The sequence below is a fragment of the Anolis carolinensis genome, chromosome 2 (genome assembly GCF_035594765.1).
Source record: "Anolis carolinensis isolate JA03-04 chromosome 2, rAnoCar3.1.pri, whole genome shotgun sequence".
NCBI classification, from domain to species: Eukaryota; Metazoa; Chordata; class Lepidosauria; order Squamata; family Dactyloidae; genus Anolis; species Anolis carolinensis.
The window spans coordinates 297,299,780-297,316,514 of record NC_085842.1 but is presented as its reverse complement, the minus strand read 5'-3'; the positions used below and the strand labels follow the sequence as shown (position 1 = coordinate 297,316,514).

The following is a 16,735-nucleotide window of genomic DNA, read 5'->3' as shown; positions in this document are numbered from 1 at the left end:
AACCCTTTTCTGCCATGCAAGAAAATACAATCCAAGTCCTCCAAACAGATATGACATCCAGCCTCTGCTTTAAAAACCTCCAGAAAAGGAGATTCTGGCCCCTTCTACACTGCCATATAATCCAAATTATCTGCTTTGGACTGGATTATATGAGTCTACACTGCTATATAATCCAGTTCAATGCAGATAATTTGGATTTTATATGGCAGAGTAGAAAGGGCCTTCCATTCGCACCCAGTTGGTGAAGCTGGAAGATTTCTGCTCGGACCCCTGGTCTTTGACCTCTCTGACCATTCTATCTCCCATGCTCTTTAACATCTACATGAAACCGCTGACCGGGGTCATCCAGAGTTTTGGAGTTCGGTGCCATCTCTATGCAGATGATACTCTACTACTCTTTTCCACCAAATTCCAAGGAAGCCCCCCAGATCCTGGACCAGTGCCTGGCTGTTGTGATGGACTGGATGAGGGTTAACAAGCTGAAGCTTAATCCTGACAAGACAGAGGTCCTCCAGGTCAGTAATGTGGCCAATCGGGGTATATGATGGCAACCTGTGCCATCGGGGTATATGATGGATCAACCTGTGGATCCCCCTGGACTCAGCACTGACGCTTGATGCTCAGGTGTTGGCGGTGGCAGGAGGGCCTTTGCACAACTAAAGCTTGTGCGCCAGCTGTGACTGAATCTCGTGAAGTCTCACTTGGCCATTATTGGCCCTTGCATTTTTCAACCACCCTGTTCTGAAGCTCTATTGCACAAGTTCCTACCCTCCGAATTCCAGTATTTATTACTATCCAAAATAGCGGTTGGATAATGTTGATTTTATGTTATTATCTTGTTCTAATATTGTTTAATTTTATTGAGATATGTTTTAATCTATGTTGGGTTTTAATCTATGTTGGATCGGGCTTGTCCCCTTGTAAGCTGTCCCAAGTCCCTCCGAGGAGATGGAGGTAGGATACAAAAATAAAGTTGTTGTTGTTGTTGTTATGGAGTGGGGATGAACCTCCTGTGACCAGTTTGCCAGGTCAATCTCAGAGAGAAAGAGCTGAACCTGAGCATATCTTCAGGTTCAGCTCTTTCTCTCTGAGGTTGACCTGGCAAACTGGTCATCCCAAAACATTGAACCATAGCTGTTCAAGTGGTATCAAATTGCATTAATTCTACAGTGTAGATCAGGCATGGGCAAACTTCAGGTGTTTCAGGTGTTTTGGACTTCAACCCCAAAAGCCTGAGAGTTATAAGGAACCCCTGAGGCCATTCAGTCCAACCCTTCTGCCATGCAGGAAAATGCAATCCAAGTCCTCTGGACAGATGGCCATTTAGGTTCTGCTTATAAAACCTCCAGAAAAGGAGACTCTGGCCCCTTCTACACTGCCATATAATCCACATTATCTGCTTTGGACTGGATTATATGAGTCCACACTGCCATGTAATCCAGTTCAATGCAAATAATCTGGATTTTGTATGGCAGTGTAAAAGCGGCCTCCAATTCTGAAGTGGGAATGCACCTTCTGTGACCAGTTGGCCAGGTCAACCTCTGAGAGAAAGAGCTGAACCCCTGGTTAGGAGGGTTTTGGGGGGTCGTAAGAAAGCGGAAGACACGTACCTTCTACTAACTAGACCCTGCAAAAAAAAAAAAGAACAATCTATCGGCTGCAAAACAATAAAATAATCATAATCATGAATTATATTTGTTACCTGCCTCTCCTAACAGCTAGAGACGGGACGCAACATAGATAAAATACAGATACAACACAACACCATTGCAATAATACAATACAATAGACAACGTGGGTCTCGGGTTTGATATAAAGCAGAGGGCACCCACTTTTCTACAAACCCAGACCCTGCAAGAAAAAGAAACACCTCCTGGTTGCAGCATATGAAACAAATATTCGCCAAGACAAGGGACAAGGATAGGAAGGGATTGACTTCACATTATCCCCCGCACCTACCAGATAATCCATGAACTGGGGCTAGCGACTGGGATTAGGCGCTAATCGGTCACAAGAAAGGCGCCGATCCGTCTCGAGCAAAAGCGAGGAGATGGAGGCGATCGAGCCTGGAGGATGATCCGGAGAGCTTGGAGGGCAGTCCCGCCGGAGGGAAGGAAGGGCGAGAGGGAGGCAGGATGGATGGCAGGCAGGCAGGCAGGCAGGGCGCCGCCCCCGCCGTTGTTCTCCCGAGGATGGAGTTGCTCGGCTGGGGAGATCCCAGGCGCCCTCGATGGGCAGCCAACCAAGCCCGCCTTGCTTTTGCCCCAAAGCTCCAGCCACCCGCTCGGATCCTTTCACCGCTGCAGGTCCAGGAGGCGGAAGGCGGCGCCAGCCCACCCAAAGCAGCCGGGCAACAAAAAGCAGGGGAAACAATAATAACAAACCGCCCCGCTGTTTCAGGAACAGGGAGAGTTTCCCCGGGCGCGTCACTGTCAGCTGACCACGCACGTGGGAAAGGGGGCGGAACACGGATCTTAAAGGAACACGAGCTCTTTAAACGTGAGAGGTGGTGGGAGCCACGGGTGCATCGTTCTACGCTGCGGGATTACTTTCAGGGCATGTGGAGTCTTGGGAGTTGTGATTGTACAAGGTCTCCTGTAGCCTTTTCTGCCTCACCAAACTACAACTCCCAGGATTCCGCAATGGGTGGGGATTCTGGGTAGCGTAGTTTTAAAAGAAACTGTACCATAGACGCTCTCCCAGTGCCAAGGGTGCATCTCGTATAAAATGAATGCAACTTGACCTTACTTTTAATTGCCATGGCTCAATACAAGGGAGGAGCCCCGGTGGCGAAGTGTGTTAAAGCACTGAGCTGCTGAACTTGCAGACCGAAAGGTTCAAATCCCGGGAGCGGAGTGACCGCCCGCTGTTAGCTCCAGCTTCTGCCAACCTAGCAGTTCGAAAGCATGCCAATGTGAGTAGATCAATAGATACCGCTCCAGCCTCTTCGGCTTAGAAATGGAGATGAGCACCAACCCCCAGAGTCAGACATGACTGGACTTAACATCAGGGGAAACCTTTACCTTTTAATACAAGGGAATTGTGGGAGCTGTAGTTTGGTGAAGCACCAGCACACTGTCAGAGAAAGGCTGTAGACCAGGCATGGGCAAAAGGGAGTTTTGTTACTAGTTTTATTTTTCATTCTTTGGATCATATGTGGTGCATTTATGTTTACCATTTGTATTATTTTAAATTGTTGTATGGTTCTGTTTATTATGTGTATTGTATTGTTTTTATCATGTTGGAAACCGCCCTGAGACCCCTGAGGAGATAGGGCAGTATATAAATAAAGCTTTATTATTATTATAAACTTCGGCCCTCCAGGTGTTTTGGGCTTCAGGTCCCACAATCCCTAACAGTCTACTTGCTGGAGGGCCAAAGTTTGCCCATGCTTGCTGTAGACCTAGAATTATATAATCATAGAGTTGGAAAAGTCCTCCTGGGCCATCCAATCCAACCCCCTGCCAAGAAGCAGGAAAACCGCATGCAAAGCACCTTGATAGATGGCCATCCAGCATCTGCTTAAAAGTCTCCAAATAAGGAGCCTCCACCACAGTCCGGGGCAGAGAGTTCCACTGTTGAACAGCTCTTACAGTTAGAAAGTTCTTGTAAACATGATCTCATAGTATTGAGCCATGTCGGTAAAAGTGGTGTCATTATCCTGATTATCTGAGGATTACCTGGGAAGGAATCCCACTGGAGCATTGCAGCACACCAAAATACCTGGGAGTCACTCTGGACCGTGCTCTGACTTATAAAAAGCACTGCTTGACTATCAAGCAAAAAGTGGGTGCTAGAAATAACATCATACGAAAGGGGACTGGCGCAACCTGGAGATCACAACCAGACACAGTGAAGATATCTGCCCTTACTCTTTGCAACTCTGTTGCTGAATATGCATGCCCAGTGTGGAATACATCTCACCACATTAAAACAGTGGATGTGGCCCTTAATGAGGCATGCCACATTATCACAGGATGTCTATATGCCTCACACCACTGAAGAAATTATATTGTTTAGCTGGTATTGCACCACCTGATATCCATCGGGAAGTAGCAGCCTGTAATGAAAGGACCAAGGCAGTTCCATCCTCTGTTTGGATATCAGCCAGCATGCCAGTGACTTAAATTAAGAAACAGCTTCCTAAGATCCACAGAGATACTCGCAGGAACACCTCAACAAGTGAGAGTCCTCCACCAGTGGCTAAGGCTGGATGAGAAATTCCATCCTAGGGACACAGAAGACTGGGTGACTTGAAAGGCGCTGAACAGACTGCGCATTGGCACCACGAATTGCAGAGCTAACCTTAAGAAATGGGGCTACAAAGTGGAGTCCATGACATGCAAATGTGGAGAAGAGGAAACCACAGACCACTTACTACAGTGCAGTCTGTACCCTGCCACATGCACAACGGTGGACCTTTTTACAGCAACATCAGAGGCACTCAAAGTGGCCAGTAGCGGTCTCCAGCTGTCTTCTACAGTGATGTTGGATGGGGTCATGGGATGATCAGGGAAGAGAGGAGGAGAGATGATTTCCCATCACCCGAGCCAACATCACTGTAGAAGACATCCTACAGAGGACTGGTAGAACTCACGTTGAGGCCAGAGACCACTGTGACACAGAGGATTAGAGGGGATGGTAACAGTGGCCATCCAGCATTGCCAAACTGCATTTGGCACCTCTGGACAGTCAGGAATTCCTCCCGCCTCCACAACAGCCAGGTGGGATTCCTGTGTGACCCATCTGGGGCTGATGTGGTTTACACCATGCCAGATTGGCCCTGGGAAAGCAGGGCAGGGTAGATCAGCCCTCTATCTAAGGCTGATCAGATTAAGAAATACTCTGGACTGCTCTTGGGAACAACCACTCTGTCTGTGTCTCCATCCCACAGCACCAGCAGGACAGAACCTAGACCATTCAGCTGCTAAAACCTATACTTTCAAAATCCCGTTGTGACTACCAGCCTGCTACAGAGTTCTAGAGGACTCTTGGCCATTGCTAGGTGACTTTACTTACATGAACAAATGTACCCATGCAATCCCGCCCTCTTTTTCTGTGGTTGCACCTATTTCATGTAAGATATAAGATGCCTTCAGTAATGGCAACCAATGATGATCAGGAGCCATGGTGATTTGGGGGGGGGGGGGGGGGAGAGAGTGACAGGGTAATGTTGGGTTAACCTGTGTTACCACTGCCTTTCAGACAGAAGTCCCTGGACATTGTCTGAACATCCAGGAGAAATAAAACCAGTGTATGCAAGCCCTAAGGCACCTTGCTTGTGGGGCCCTGAATAGGTACAACTAAAGCAGTATTATGGTAGTTCTGCGGGTTTTTCTTATTCTTGTAAGGTACAACATCTCAGATAGTCGCATAATGGTTGCATTGAAGAAGTTTTTTAACTACTAGGATACACAAAATTCCTTTTACTGCTTAGTCTGTGGAGAACTGTGGTTGCCCAGGTAAACCGGCTCTGAACAGCAGTCTGTTGATTGCATAATGTCTAAGTATGATACATTTTACTAAGATTAGCTGCAAATGGAGAGGCAATCGGATGTGTTAATTGCTTGCTTTCAGGTTCTGAGCGTCCCTGTACAGATAATTTGCAGGTACTAATTTCAGGATTTTAAGGCTGCATTTAGTGGTCTGGGAAAAATACATGATTGACGTTTGCAGCATGCTCAGCATTATGCCTGATTTTCAAAATGATAAGTACCCTAACAGAAGTTGTAGTCTGAAGATTGTGATCTAACCAGTAGATTTCCAAAGTGCCTGGTAGCTGAGCAACAGGAAGCGAAAATGCAGGTTGAAATTAAAAATAATTATCTGCCATGGCCAACTGTGTGTCAGTTTCCAGCCACACAGTTCTCTGCCTGTAATCCATCTGAATTTATCAGATCCTTGTGCAGATATGTCTCCAGATGGGTAGACCCTACCATTAGCAGAATATGGCAATTGCTTCAGGTGAAAGATGCTGAGAAATCACAATCACCTTTGCCTTTCACCCCTATTTCACAGCCTGTGTTGAAATAAACCTAAAAGTCATGTTTCCTTCTATGTGTAAAATGGAAAGGTCAGAAAAATGTCTTGGGCTGATCCTGATTCTCTTGGTCAATCCTTACTGCTGTAACCCAGAATGTGATTTGCATATGGCTAGAATCTGTCAATGATAAAACTAGCCTCACTTCTTTAACCAGTTCCTCCCCACCTGACCACTCTCCCAATAAAAAAGAAAAGAAAAGAAATCACTATTAATTAGATTCCATGGACATGAAATCTGTCCATCTTTGTCCCAAGGTACTATAAAACTATGTTATTTATTTCATGCGAGATGTTTTTGAAGCTTTCAGTGCCAATCATGAAAGAAAGAATTCTGAATTAATACTCAGTTTCTAAAACACAGCATACTGGAACTATTGTCTGCACTGAATGACATTTTCGGAATGTTGCCTTTCAGACTATAACCTCCAGAATCCCTAACCAACTTGATAATGCTACCTAGGAAACTAGCTACCAAACACTGCACTGAAGCCACTGTGACTAATCTAGTAGGAAAGGGAAAGGTTTTCCCTGACATTAAATCTAGTAATGTCTGATTCTGGGGGTTGGTCTCATCTCCATTTCTAAACCGAAGAGCCGACGTTGTCTGTAGACACCTCCAAGGTCATGTGGCTGGTATGACTCTGGTCCCGCCGGAGCGGGTACCTACTGAACTACTCACATTTGCATGTTTTCAAACTGCTAGGTTGGCAGGAGCTAGGGCTAACAGCAGGAGTTCACCCTGCTCCCTGGATTCAAACGGCCACCCTGTCGGTCAGCAAGTTCAGCAGCTCAGCGGTTTAACCTAGTGGTGTGCATTTGTATAGAATTGCTGTTTGTTTTGCGTAGTTTCATTTGTGTCATCTCATTTTCATATTTGTGTCCCACTAACGAAAATATATACAACATGAATTTTCATCTGGCTTACAAAAAAACAAAAATGTTCGGACCATTGGCTGCAATGAGAGGGCTTCTGAGGCTCACCCCCCCCCCCCCCAAATTGGCTTTAATGGGAAAGCAGCCTTCTGTCAGTACCTGCTTATTGTTACAGGGCTGAAACAAAAGGAAAATGAAAGCAAGCACAATGATTGTGCTGCTTTTATTTTCATGTCGCCTCTCGTTTCCTACGAAAATGTCATCATTTGTTTTGTGTAGACGAACAGTCGAAACGAAATGATAGCACGAAGAAGGAAAATTTTTCGCGCACATCTCTAGCTTATTCCACTGCGCCACTAGAGGCTAATCTAGAAACCTTTTAATCCCAGATACGTGTATCCTGGTTTTGGCTTTGTGGCTTTGATTTACAGCACCTTACGAAAGATATCCCGGATCCTCACTCAGATCTTGCATGTTTTAGCAATTCAAGCCGAAATCTAATTATCAAACTAGAATAGAAGCCACTGAATCGATTGCTGAATACTTGAATTCCGTTGGTTTGGTCAGTTTATGCTAGTTGGGATCACCAATTGTACTTTTAGATTGTTTTAACTTAATGTTTAATATATTGCTTATTTTTAAAAAACAAATCAAATAAGTCCCAGCTGCACCTTATTTTAATTTGTGATATGCTGCCTTAATTCCTGTATTACGATAAAGGCAGGATAGAAACTAACTAATTATGTTTTACACATACTTCAGAGCAGCCCTTTCTCTATAATCATACTGAGAAAAAACACACCAAAAACACATTTGGGAGGTAATGGTCTGGTCAGCCTGCCTCAAACTGAGTCCTAATCAGATTTTGCCATTCCTCAAGGGATAACTATAGAAGTTTGCCAGCTTTCTGCACCACCATTTTGGGAAGGGAAAGGTCTTTTTGAAAGGACAGAAGGTGAGGGGAAAAGGGAAATTGGAATGGAAAGCATTCAGCTTTTCAGCCACCCTCCTCCCTTTCCCCATTTCCTGATGTGATTGTTTGGCCTTTACTAGCAGAATAGCAGCAGGAAACAGAAAAACAAAACAGGGTTCATGGGTAGAGCCCAAAATGTAGCCAATTAAACTGTGCCTTATTCTAACAAAAGAGGAACAATTTGCAGCATAATTTTGTTTCTAGCAAGAACAGGCTGCTCTGCAACTGCCTCTCATTTTTATTGCTATAGTTGGTTGCAGTTATGTGAAAGAGAAATGCCCACAGACTTGCTCACTCCATTCAAAAGTCATGAATGGCTGTTATCACACAGCAAACTGAGGACAAGATTTAAAACACAGGTTCAGATTCATCACTGAGGGTGAAAAGAGGTGATGGCGTTGTTTTCTCCTGTAACACTTCAACTACCATCTACACTGAGGGATTGAAGATCTACTCTTCACATTATTTACTCAAGGAAGGTGCATATGAGTTGTGATTCTAGAAGATGAATGCTAAATTAAGTAATATTAAAATTAAAGTGAAAGTTGAAAGTGCAATGACCCAGGACTGTTTACAGACAATGGCTATGTCTTTGTGTGATATATGATGTTATTTTATGTGATGTGTTTAATAATGTTTGATGTTTTATTAGGGGAGGGTTAACTTTGATGTTTTATACTGTTTTTTTATCGTCGGCACTGAATTGTTGACAACACTGTGAACCCCCCTGAGTCCCTTTCAGGGCCGAGAAGGGCAGTATATAAATACTGCAAATAATAAATAAATAAATATATCTTAACTAGCAAAGATGACCAAGGGCCAGATGAGCTGATATGAGACGAGCTGAGATTGTGCCAAAATTCTCTCACTTTATAGATGTTGAAGATTATTATAACCACACTATTCTTGCCTAGCTTTCTATTCCCTGGGCAGGAGAAGACTTGGATCTGGAATAACTTTGCCACTTTCTCATATGTTCCTTTCTTTGCCTTATAAGTCTTCCTCTGAGTAGATTTTAGCCAGAAAAACAGCTCTACCAATAAATAGATCTGTTGGCAGATATCTGAATTCTATTGACAGAAAATTCTGCAACCAGAAGTAAGTTCTGTTGCCAGTAGAAGCTTGGGCCAAATCCTGATTCATTATAGCTGGCACATCACTAATAATAATAATAATAATAATAATAATAATAATAATAATAATAATAATAATAATAATAGTAATAATACACTGCTTTATCACCCCAGAAGGGGATTCAAAGCAGCTTAACATAAACATGCTAGCACAGCATTTAAAATATACAAATATTAAAACAGAATTAAATATTAACAATATTAAAAGATTCACAGTTAAAATCATTCAAACATCTTTGAATTAGCATGGTACTACCATGATTTGAAAGTATAGAATGTAAATTACGTGCCAGCCATATGACATGCCTCCTTTAAACAGTCCCAAGCCATATAAAATTACAGGCACATCCATTAAAATATAGTAAATAGGCATTCTAATCCATCGTGTGTAAAGTGGACTCACATCCCCACCCCTGAAATAACAATGCAGGAAAAAAATACATAGAAAATTTTTTGAATCCACTATGCTTTTCCTCATTATAATGCCTCATCTTGCAGATAAGATAACATGCTTCATTTTGTAGACTGTAGTGTAGTCCTAAAGCACTGGAGATAATTGGAAAATGGCTGGGAGAACTGTAGACTGCTGCTGATTGTACAACCAACTGAGTCAGCAGAATTTCCACACTTCTCTAAGTGTCAGAATCCAATTCCACCACCTGCTTGGATCACTTCTGATTGCAGTCTGAAATATTTATAATGCTTTGTTATCATTACCTTATTTTATGTCAAGCAGGCCTTGATATGAAACTAGAGAATGGAATGCATACTGTAAATGGTCCTTTAAGTTTGCTATTATGTCAAATATAAATTGGTTGCTTTGTTCCCTATTAAGAAATAGAATAACCCTGAAAATCATGTTCTGTGATTCATATGATAGAGACAACTACTCATTATTTCATGTGATGCATTTGTACCCACAGACAGTTCCACCTTATGTTCTACATACCATTATAAGCTTACAATAATTACCAAGTAGTCAAAATATACTACACTATACGACATTATACAATATGCTATACTGTCAGAACCCTGCTACTAGAGCCTGGATGTGGCTCTGAGTTTCAGGGTCACTGACATTGATAAGACACCTGCGGCTCAGGACTTGGAGAAGAAACGGCTGCTGGACTTGGCGGGGAATTTGCGCGGGGTTTTACTGAGCGGGAAGAGACTGTTCAAATGAGGGGGAGGGTATATAAAGGAGGGTTGGCCGTAGTATCCCATTCTTGGCTTTTCTGATGTTCATGTTTCCTACAGTAAAAGTTTCTGGTGATATCACAGAGAGTCTTGTGTGTTCATTCAGGAGCGGCTGTGGTGAGCTGACACTAAGCCAAGAATACGGACACCATCCCGCTGTAGCGGTGAGGTGTAACATGCAAGTGGAGGATGAAGAGCTCTTGGGCGCAGGAGGAGGAAGGTCGGAAAGGGCCACTCCCGAGCCGGACGCTGAGTTCCACCAGCTGGCGGCCCTGGCGTCATCCACCGCTTATGCCCAGCCAAATGGGGTAACCCAGAGGCGTGGAGTGGTGCGGGGAGACAGCACCGGAGGAGAGGAAGGTTCACCTTCCCCAGGCCCACAAAGGATGGTGTTTCTGGAGGAGAGGATGTCGGCGATGGAGACCACCCTGGCAGTGATGTCGAGGGCGATGGAGCGCCTGGCGGTTTTGGCGGAGCCGGAGAGAGGAAGGGAACTTCGGGCTAGCTCAATGTGGGACGTGAGCGTGGGAAGCAGCCAGGGCTTTGCAGACCTCCCAGCACCGAAGGGAAGGGAAATGCGAAAGGAGCCCAGTGCCCGGCCCAAGATCCAAACAAGCCTGACGCGGGTGGAGGAGAGTGACGACGAAGGGGAAAAGCCTCCGAGAATCCCGGCTACGCTCCCAACTGAGACCCTGGTGCCCCTGGCGAATGCCGGGCGTGGCACAGGGCCAAGAGAAGCAGCAGCGGGGCCCACTGGTCCGCAAGGGGGCTTGCGACGGGCGGAGAATTGGGGATTGCCACCACAGGGACCCCTACCGAGACGAGAGGAACTAAGGATCGAGTTTGGGGGAGAGTCCTCTGAACTGGATTTTTTCCTGACCACGGTGAGGGGCTATATGGAGGACAATGCTCACACTTTTAGAACGGAATCCAGCCGGGTACGGGCCATTGGTGCAGTGTTGAAGAGGGGAGCGGCCAGCTGGTACGTTCAACTGCACGCGCGGCGCGACCCATGTCTGGGGTCACTCCGACGCTTTATGGGGGCCCTGGAGACCCGTTTCCGAGATCCACTGGAGCAGATCCGGGCGAGGGAGAAGTTGAAGACCGTCTCCCAGGGGCAGAGGTCAGTATCTGAGTATGCGGAGGAGTTCCAATGCCTCGCTGAAAAGGTGCCGGAATGGTCTGCAGTAACAAAGATAGAACTCTTCAAAGAGGGTCTCAGGCGGGAGATCCTCTCCTGGGCGGTGCATCGTGATGAGCCTGACACACTGCGCGGATGGATTCAGCTGGCGGGGCGCATCGAGACATCGCTGGCCCAGGCGAGGAGGCACCGAGGAGGGCTACAGCAGCGGCCGCAGATGAAAGAGGGGAGCCGGAAGGAGGGATCAACCCCAGCCGGGAGGAGAACGGAGCCGACAGGGAACGTGAGCACCAGCAGGAGGGGCTGCTTCGTGTGCGGCCGTTTGGGCCACAGGGCTGCCGAGTGCTGGCAGAGAAAAGGGGAAGGCGGAGGCCCGCCCAAACCAAGAGCCGTGGCAGGGAAACGCGCCGAGGAAGAACCACCGATGAGGCACCACTCGGGGGGGGTTGGTAAGTCAGGACAAAGCCATGATAGTGGTCCCCATTCAGCTTGAAAGTGGCAGCAAACAAGCAACCTGCAAAGCATTTGTGGATTGTGGATGTTCCAGGAACATCATCTCCCCTGAATTAGCCGAGGGATTGGGATGCGAAAGAACGAACCTAGAATCCCCAATAGCTTTCTCGCAGTTGGACGGATCCACAGCATCGGGATCATTAGCTAAGTACAGTGCCGAAGATGTAAAGTGTAAGATAGGGAGTTGGGAAGGAAAGGTGTCATTTGTGATATCACAAATAGCCAGCTATAATGTTATACTAGGCATGCCATGGCTGGGGCAGGCCAACCCGCAAATCAACTGGGAGGATAAGAGCATGATCTTCAGGATGAAGTTGGAAGAAGGGAGCCAGGAAGTGGAGAGAGAGCCGGGGAAAAGGGGGGAGGAAGACTCTATCAGGATAGCAGAACTGGCAGATAAATTACCCCCAGAGTATCGGGATTTTGTGGACGTATTTGATGAGAAGGAAGCAGACAGTTTCCCACCGAAGCGGAGAGTTGAAGTGAAGATAGAGCTAGTCCCAGGAGCAGAGCTTCCCAAGGCAAAAATATACCCAATGTCGGCTAGGGAAAAGGAGGAACTGAGAAAATACATTGATAAAAACCTAGCGAGGGGTTTCATAGAGCCTTCAAATTCCCCTCTAGGGGCGCCTGTGTTGTTCAGGCGGAAAAAGGACCAAACGCTGAGGCTCTGCATTGACTACAGGGGCCTGAATGCAATCAGTTCTGTAAATAAATACCCCCTACCCTTAGTGAAGGACTTGATCGCCCAGTTATCGGAGGGACAGATATTCACTAAATTGGACTTAATTGAAGCGTACCATAAATTGCAGATCAAACCAGAGGACAGGTGGAAGACGGCCTTCTCCTGTGCATTCGGATTATTCAATTATCGTGTGCTCCCCTTCGGTTTGTGCGGCGGAGGTGCCGCGTTCATGCAATTAATCAACGAAGTGTTGCATCCATTGTTGTACAAGGGGGTCTTTGTTTTTTTAGATGACATATTGATAATATCTCGGACTAAGGAGCAACACATAGAACTAGTCAGGGAAGTCCTGCAAAAGTTGAGAGAAGCAAAACTGTATGCGAAGCTTGCCAAGTGCGAGTTCAATAAAGACCAGATAGACTTTCTGGGGTATAGGATTTCCTCCCAGGGAGTGGCGATGGACCCTGCGAAGGTAGAAGACGTGAGGGGGTGGGAAGCCCCCAAAACACGGAAGCAGCTGCAATCCTTCCTAGGGTTCGCAAACTTCTATAGAACATTTATCAAGGACTTTGCGCGCCTCACTTTGCCATTAACGGATTTGTTAAAGACTAAAGGCAGGGGAGAAACAGCCAAAGTGAAGGCCCCAGGGGCCAAACTGACATGGACAATAGAATGCCAGGAAGCTTTCGAAGCCCTTAAAAAGCGTTTTACTGAGGAGCCTGTCCTACAGCACCCTGATATGTCTAAAGCCTTTGTATTACATTGCGATGCATCAGACCGGGCATATGGGGCAGTTCTGCTACAGAAAGACGAGGGGGGGAACCTGAAGCCATGTGGCTATCTGTCAAAAAAGTTTAGCGATACAGAAAAAAACTGGCCAATTTGGGAGAGAGAAGCCTTAGCTATTCTAAAAGCACTAGAGTGCTGGAGACACTTTCTGGAAGGAAGTGGAACACCGTTTGAGGTGTGGACTGATCATAGAAATTTACAGTATCTAAGATCCCCTCGTAAACTATCAGCGAAGCAAATTAGATGGGCCCAATATTTCAGCCGTTTTGATTTCAGACTCAGATTCTTCCAGGGGAAACATAACATACTCGCTGACGCTCTCTCTCGGATGCCTCAGCACGGGGGAGGAATTCAGGAATCTGAAGGGAGCCTATTCCTAGATAAGCAATGGGGCCTGGCAGTACTAACTCGAGCACAAGCGGCCAAAGAAAACAAACGTACTGCCATTTCCACGGGGGGAGGAGAAATATGGGAGGAAGAGTTGAAGCGAGCGTATGGAATGGACAAATGGTTACAAACTAACAAAGAAAAGGGAGAATTGTGTGGGGATTTGGTGTTTGTAAATAAGAAATTGTATATCCCTGAATGTTTAAGACGAGAAATGTTAAGGAAGTGCCACGATAACAAGGGTGCGGGTCATCTAGGCCCCACCAGGACTATTAAACTGTTGGCCAGACAATGCTGGTGGCCCGGAATGAGGAAAGACGCCAGGGGGTACGTCACGCAGTGTGAATTATGTGCAGAGGGAAAAACACCACCGGGGAAGCCCCAGGGGCTATTGCAGAAGGTGGTGGAGCCCATGAGGCCATGGGAATGCGTAGCCATGGATTTTGTAGGCGAACTACCCCCCAGCAGAGGCCACAGATACATTTGGACAATATTGGACCTATTCTCAAAACAGGCACACTTTGTGGCCCTGCCAAAACTCCCTTCAGCTGAAAAACTTGCTGATTTGTATGTGAAGCATGTATATCGCCTACATGGGTGTCCCGACAAAATAATTAGCGACCGGGGAGTCCAATTTACTGCAAAATTTTGGGGAAAATTCTTACAGCTGTTAGGAGCAGAAAGGAACCTGAGCTCGGCCTTTCATCCCGCGACCAACGGGGGGGTCGAACGTACCCAACAGACACTGTGCCAATTTTTAAGGATGTACACCAATTATAGACAGGATGATTGGGCGGACCTTCTACCGTTTGCTGAGATGGCTTTTAACGGGGCCGTACATTCGGCCACAGGTCGTGCCCCATTCGAAATAGTATACGGACAGGAGGTGGCACCTTTCCCCAGGCTACCCGAGTGGAAGGAAGGGGAGGGCCAGACCGACGAGGAATGGCCGGCCAAAATCAAGCAAGGGTGGCAAACCGTGGTAGAGGCATTGCGGGAAACACAAAAGAAGTACAAGCTCTTTGCGGATCGTAGGCGCCGAGAGGGGGACAAATTGGGCGAAGGAGATCTGGTTTGGCTGAGCACAAAAAACCTAAAATTGGGATTCCCATCCAAGAAATTGGCTCCACGCTATATAGGACCATTCAGGGTAGCAAAAAGAATAAACGAAGTGACCTATGAGCTGAGGCTACCCAAGGACCTAGGAAAGATACACCCGGTATTCCATTGCAGCCTGTTAAAAAAGTATAAAGGAACTCTGGACGGCGGAGAACAATAGTTGTGTTTAATCTTTTCCTTCCAGGATGAAGGGGAGGAGGACGCCATGTCAGAACCCTGCTACTAGAGCCTGGATGTGGCTCTGAGTTTCAGGGTCACTGACATTGATAAGACACCTGCGGCTCAGGACTTGGAGAAGAAACGGCTGCTGGACTTGGCGGGGAATTTGCGCGGGGTTTTACTGAGCGGGAAGAGACTGTTCAAATGAGGGGGAGGGTATATAAAGGAGGGTTGGCCGTAGTATCCCATTCTTGGCTTTTCTGATGTTCATGTTTCCTACAGTAAAAGTTTCTGGTGATATCACAGAGAGTCTTGTGTGTTCATTCAGGAGCGGCTGTGGTGAGCTGACACTATACAATGATGCAACGATTACATCTGCTAACAAAGAAAGCAAATTCTCCTTCTCTTCCAGCAAAATGAAATAAGAGTTTCACCAAAATAAGGGAAAGAAATCCCAATGCAGTTCAATGATCTACAACCTAGGCCAAAGGTGAGTAACATGAGGCCCTCCACCACATATTATTAGACTGCAGCTCCTAGTATTCCTAACCATAGATGAAGTTGGCTAAAGTTGCTGGGAATTGTAGTGCAAAAACATTTGGAGAATTGCATTATTTCTACCTCTTGGCTAGGATACTTAAATTTCTTACAGGGAGCACCAAAGTACAATGAAATACAGACAATAGTACCCAGCTCTTTTTCTTCTTGGAAAGCAGAAACAAATATATCTCAACTCCATCCTTCTTTTGAAGATCCAGTGCCTAGATATGGGATGGATGTCAGCCGATAAACTGAAACTGCAACAAAAACTCTTCAGATTAGTGATTCCCAGACCCAGGATGGGATAATAATAATAATAATAATAATAATAATAATAATAATAATAATAATAATAATAATAATACAGTAGAGTCTCACTTATCCAACATAAACGGGCCGGCAGAACGTTGGATAAGCGAATATGTTGGATAATAAGGAGGGGTTAAGGAAAAGCCTATTAAACATCAAATTAGGTTATGATTTTACAAATTAAGCATCAAAACATCATGTTATACAACACATTTGACAGAAAAAGTATTTCAATATTCAGTAATGCTATGTAGCAATTATTGTATTTACGAATTTCGCACCAAAATATCACGATATATTGAAAACATTGACTACAAAAATGCGTTGGATAATCCAGAACGTTGGATAAACAAATGTTGGATAAGTGAAACTCTACTGTAATAATAATAACAACAACAGCAGCAGCAGCAACTTTATTTTTGTACCCTGCCTCCATCTCCTTGTAGGGACTTGGGGCGGCTAACATGGGGCCAAGGCCAAATAACCACAAATAACAGGATAAAATACATACAAAACAAAACAAGCATCATCAACAAAAGTTTAATCTCACTCTGTGAAACTTGGTAATATTTCTAAATCCTTCCTTGTTACTTGGGAGTATTTCTAAATCACTCTTTGTCAGCTTTAACCTGTCAGCCAGCCACAGTCTTTGTTGGACAAAGATATGTTGGCCATAATTGTTCAGGGTCTGGTAAACACCTTGTTAGACTTGCAATGCATTCTATATGGGATTGCCTTTTAATATACTTAAAAGCTGCAACTAGCTGCAAAATACAGCAGAAGCCACCTAGCCGGAACACCTAACTAAGTGTTCATCAAACTGTGCTCCTCCAGATATTTTGGACTTCAGCTCCCATTCCTAACTGCTGGTAAGC

General features: G+C 45.5%; 1 protein-coding gene across 6 annotated transcripts in view; it reads right to left on the bottom strand.

Moving 5' to 3' along the window:
• Positions 1-16,735, bottom strand: part of arl15 (ADP ribosylation factor like GTPase 15) — a 260,537-nt gene that overhangs the window by 193,891 nt on the left and 49,911 nt on the right. The window contains exon 1 of one of the 6 annotated variants that reach the window (XM_008102793.3): positions 1,960-2,445. The exons of 4 other annotated variants lie outside the window; for them this stretch is intronic. In XM_008102793.3, the coding sequence (XP_008101000.1) occupies positions 1,960-1,971 (12 nt within the window). In that variant the 5' untranslated portion in view covers positions 1,972-2,445. Of the gene's footprint in view, positions 1-1,959; positions 2,446-16,735 lie in introns of those variants that run through there. One more of the 6 variants, XM_008102797.3, reaches the window with a different exon arrangement.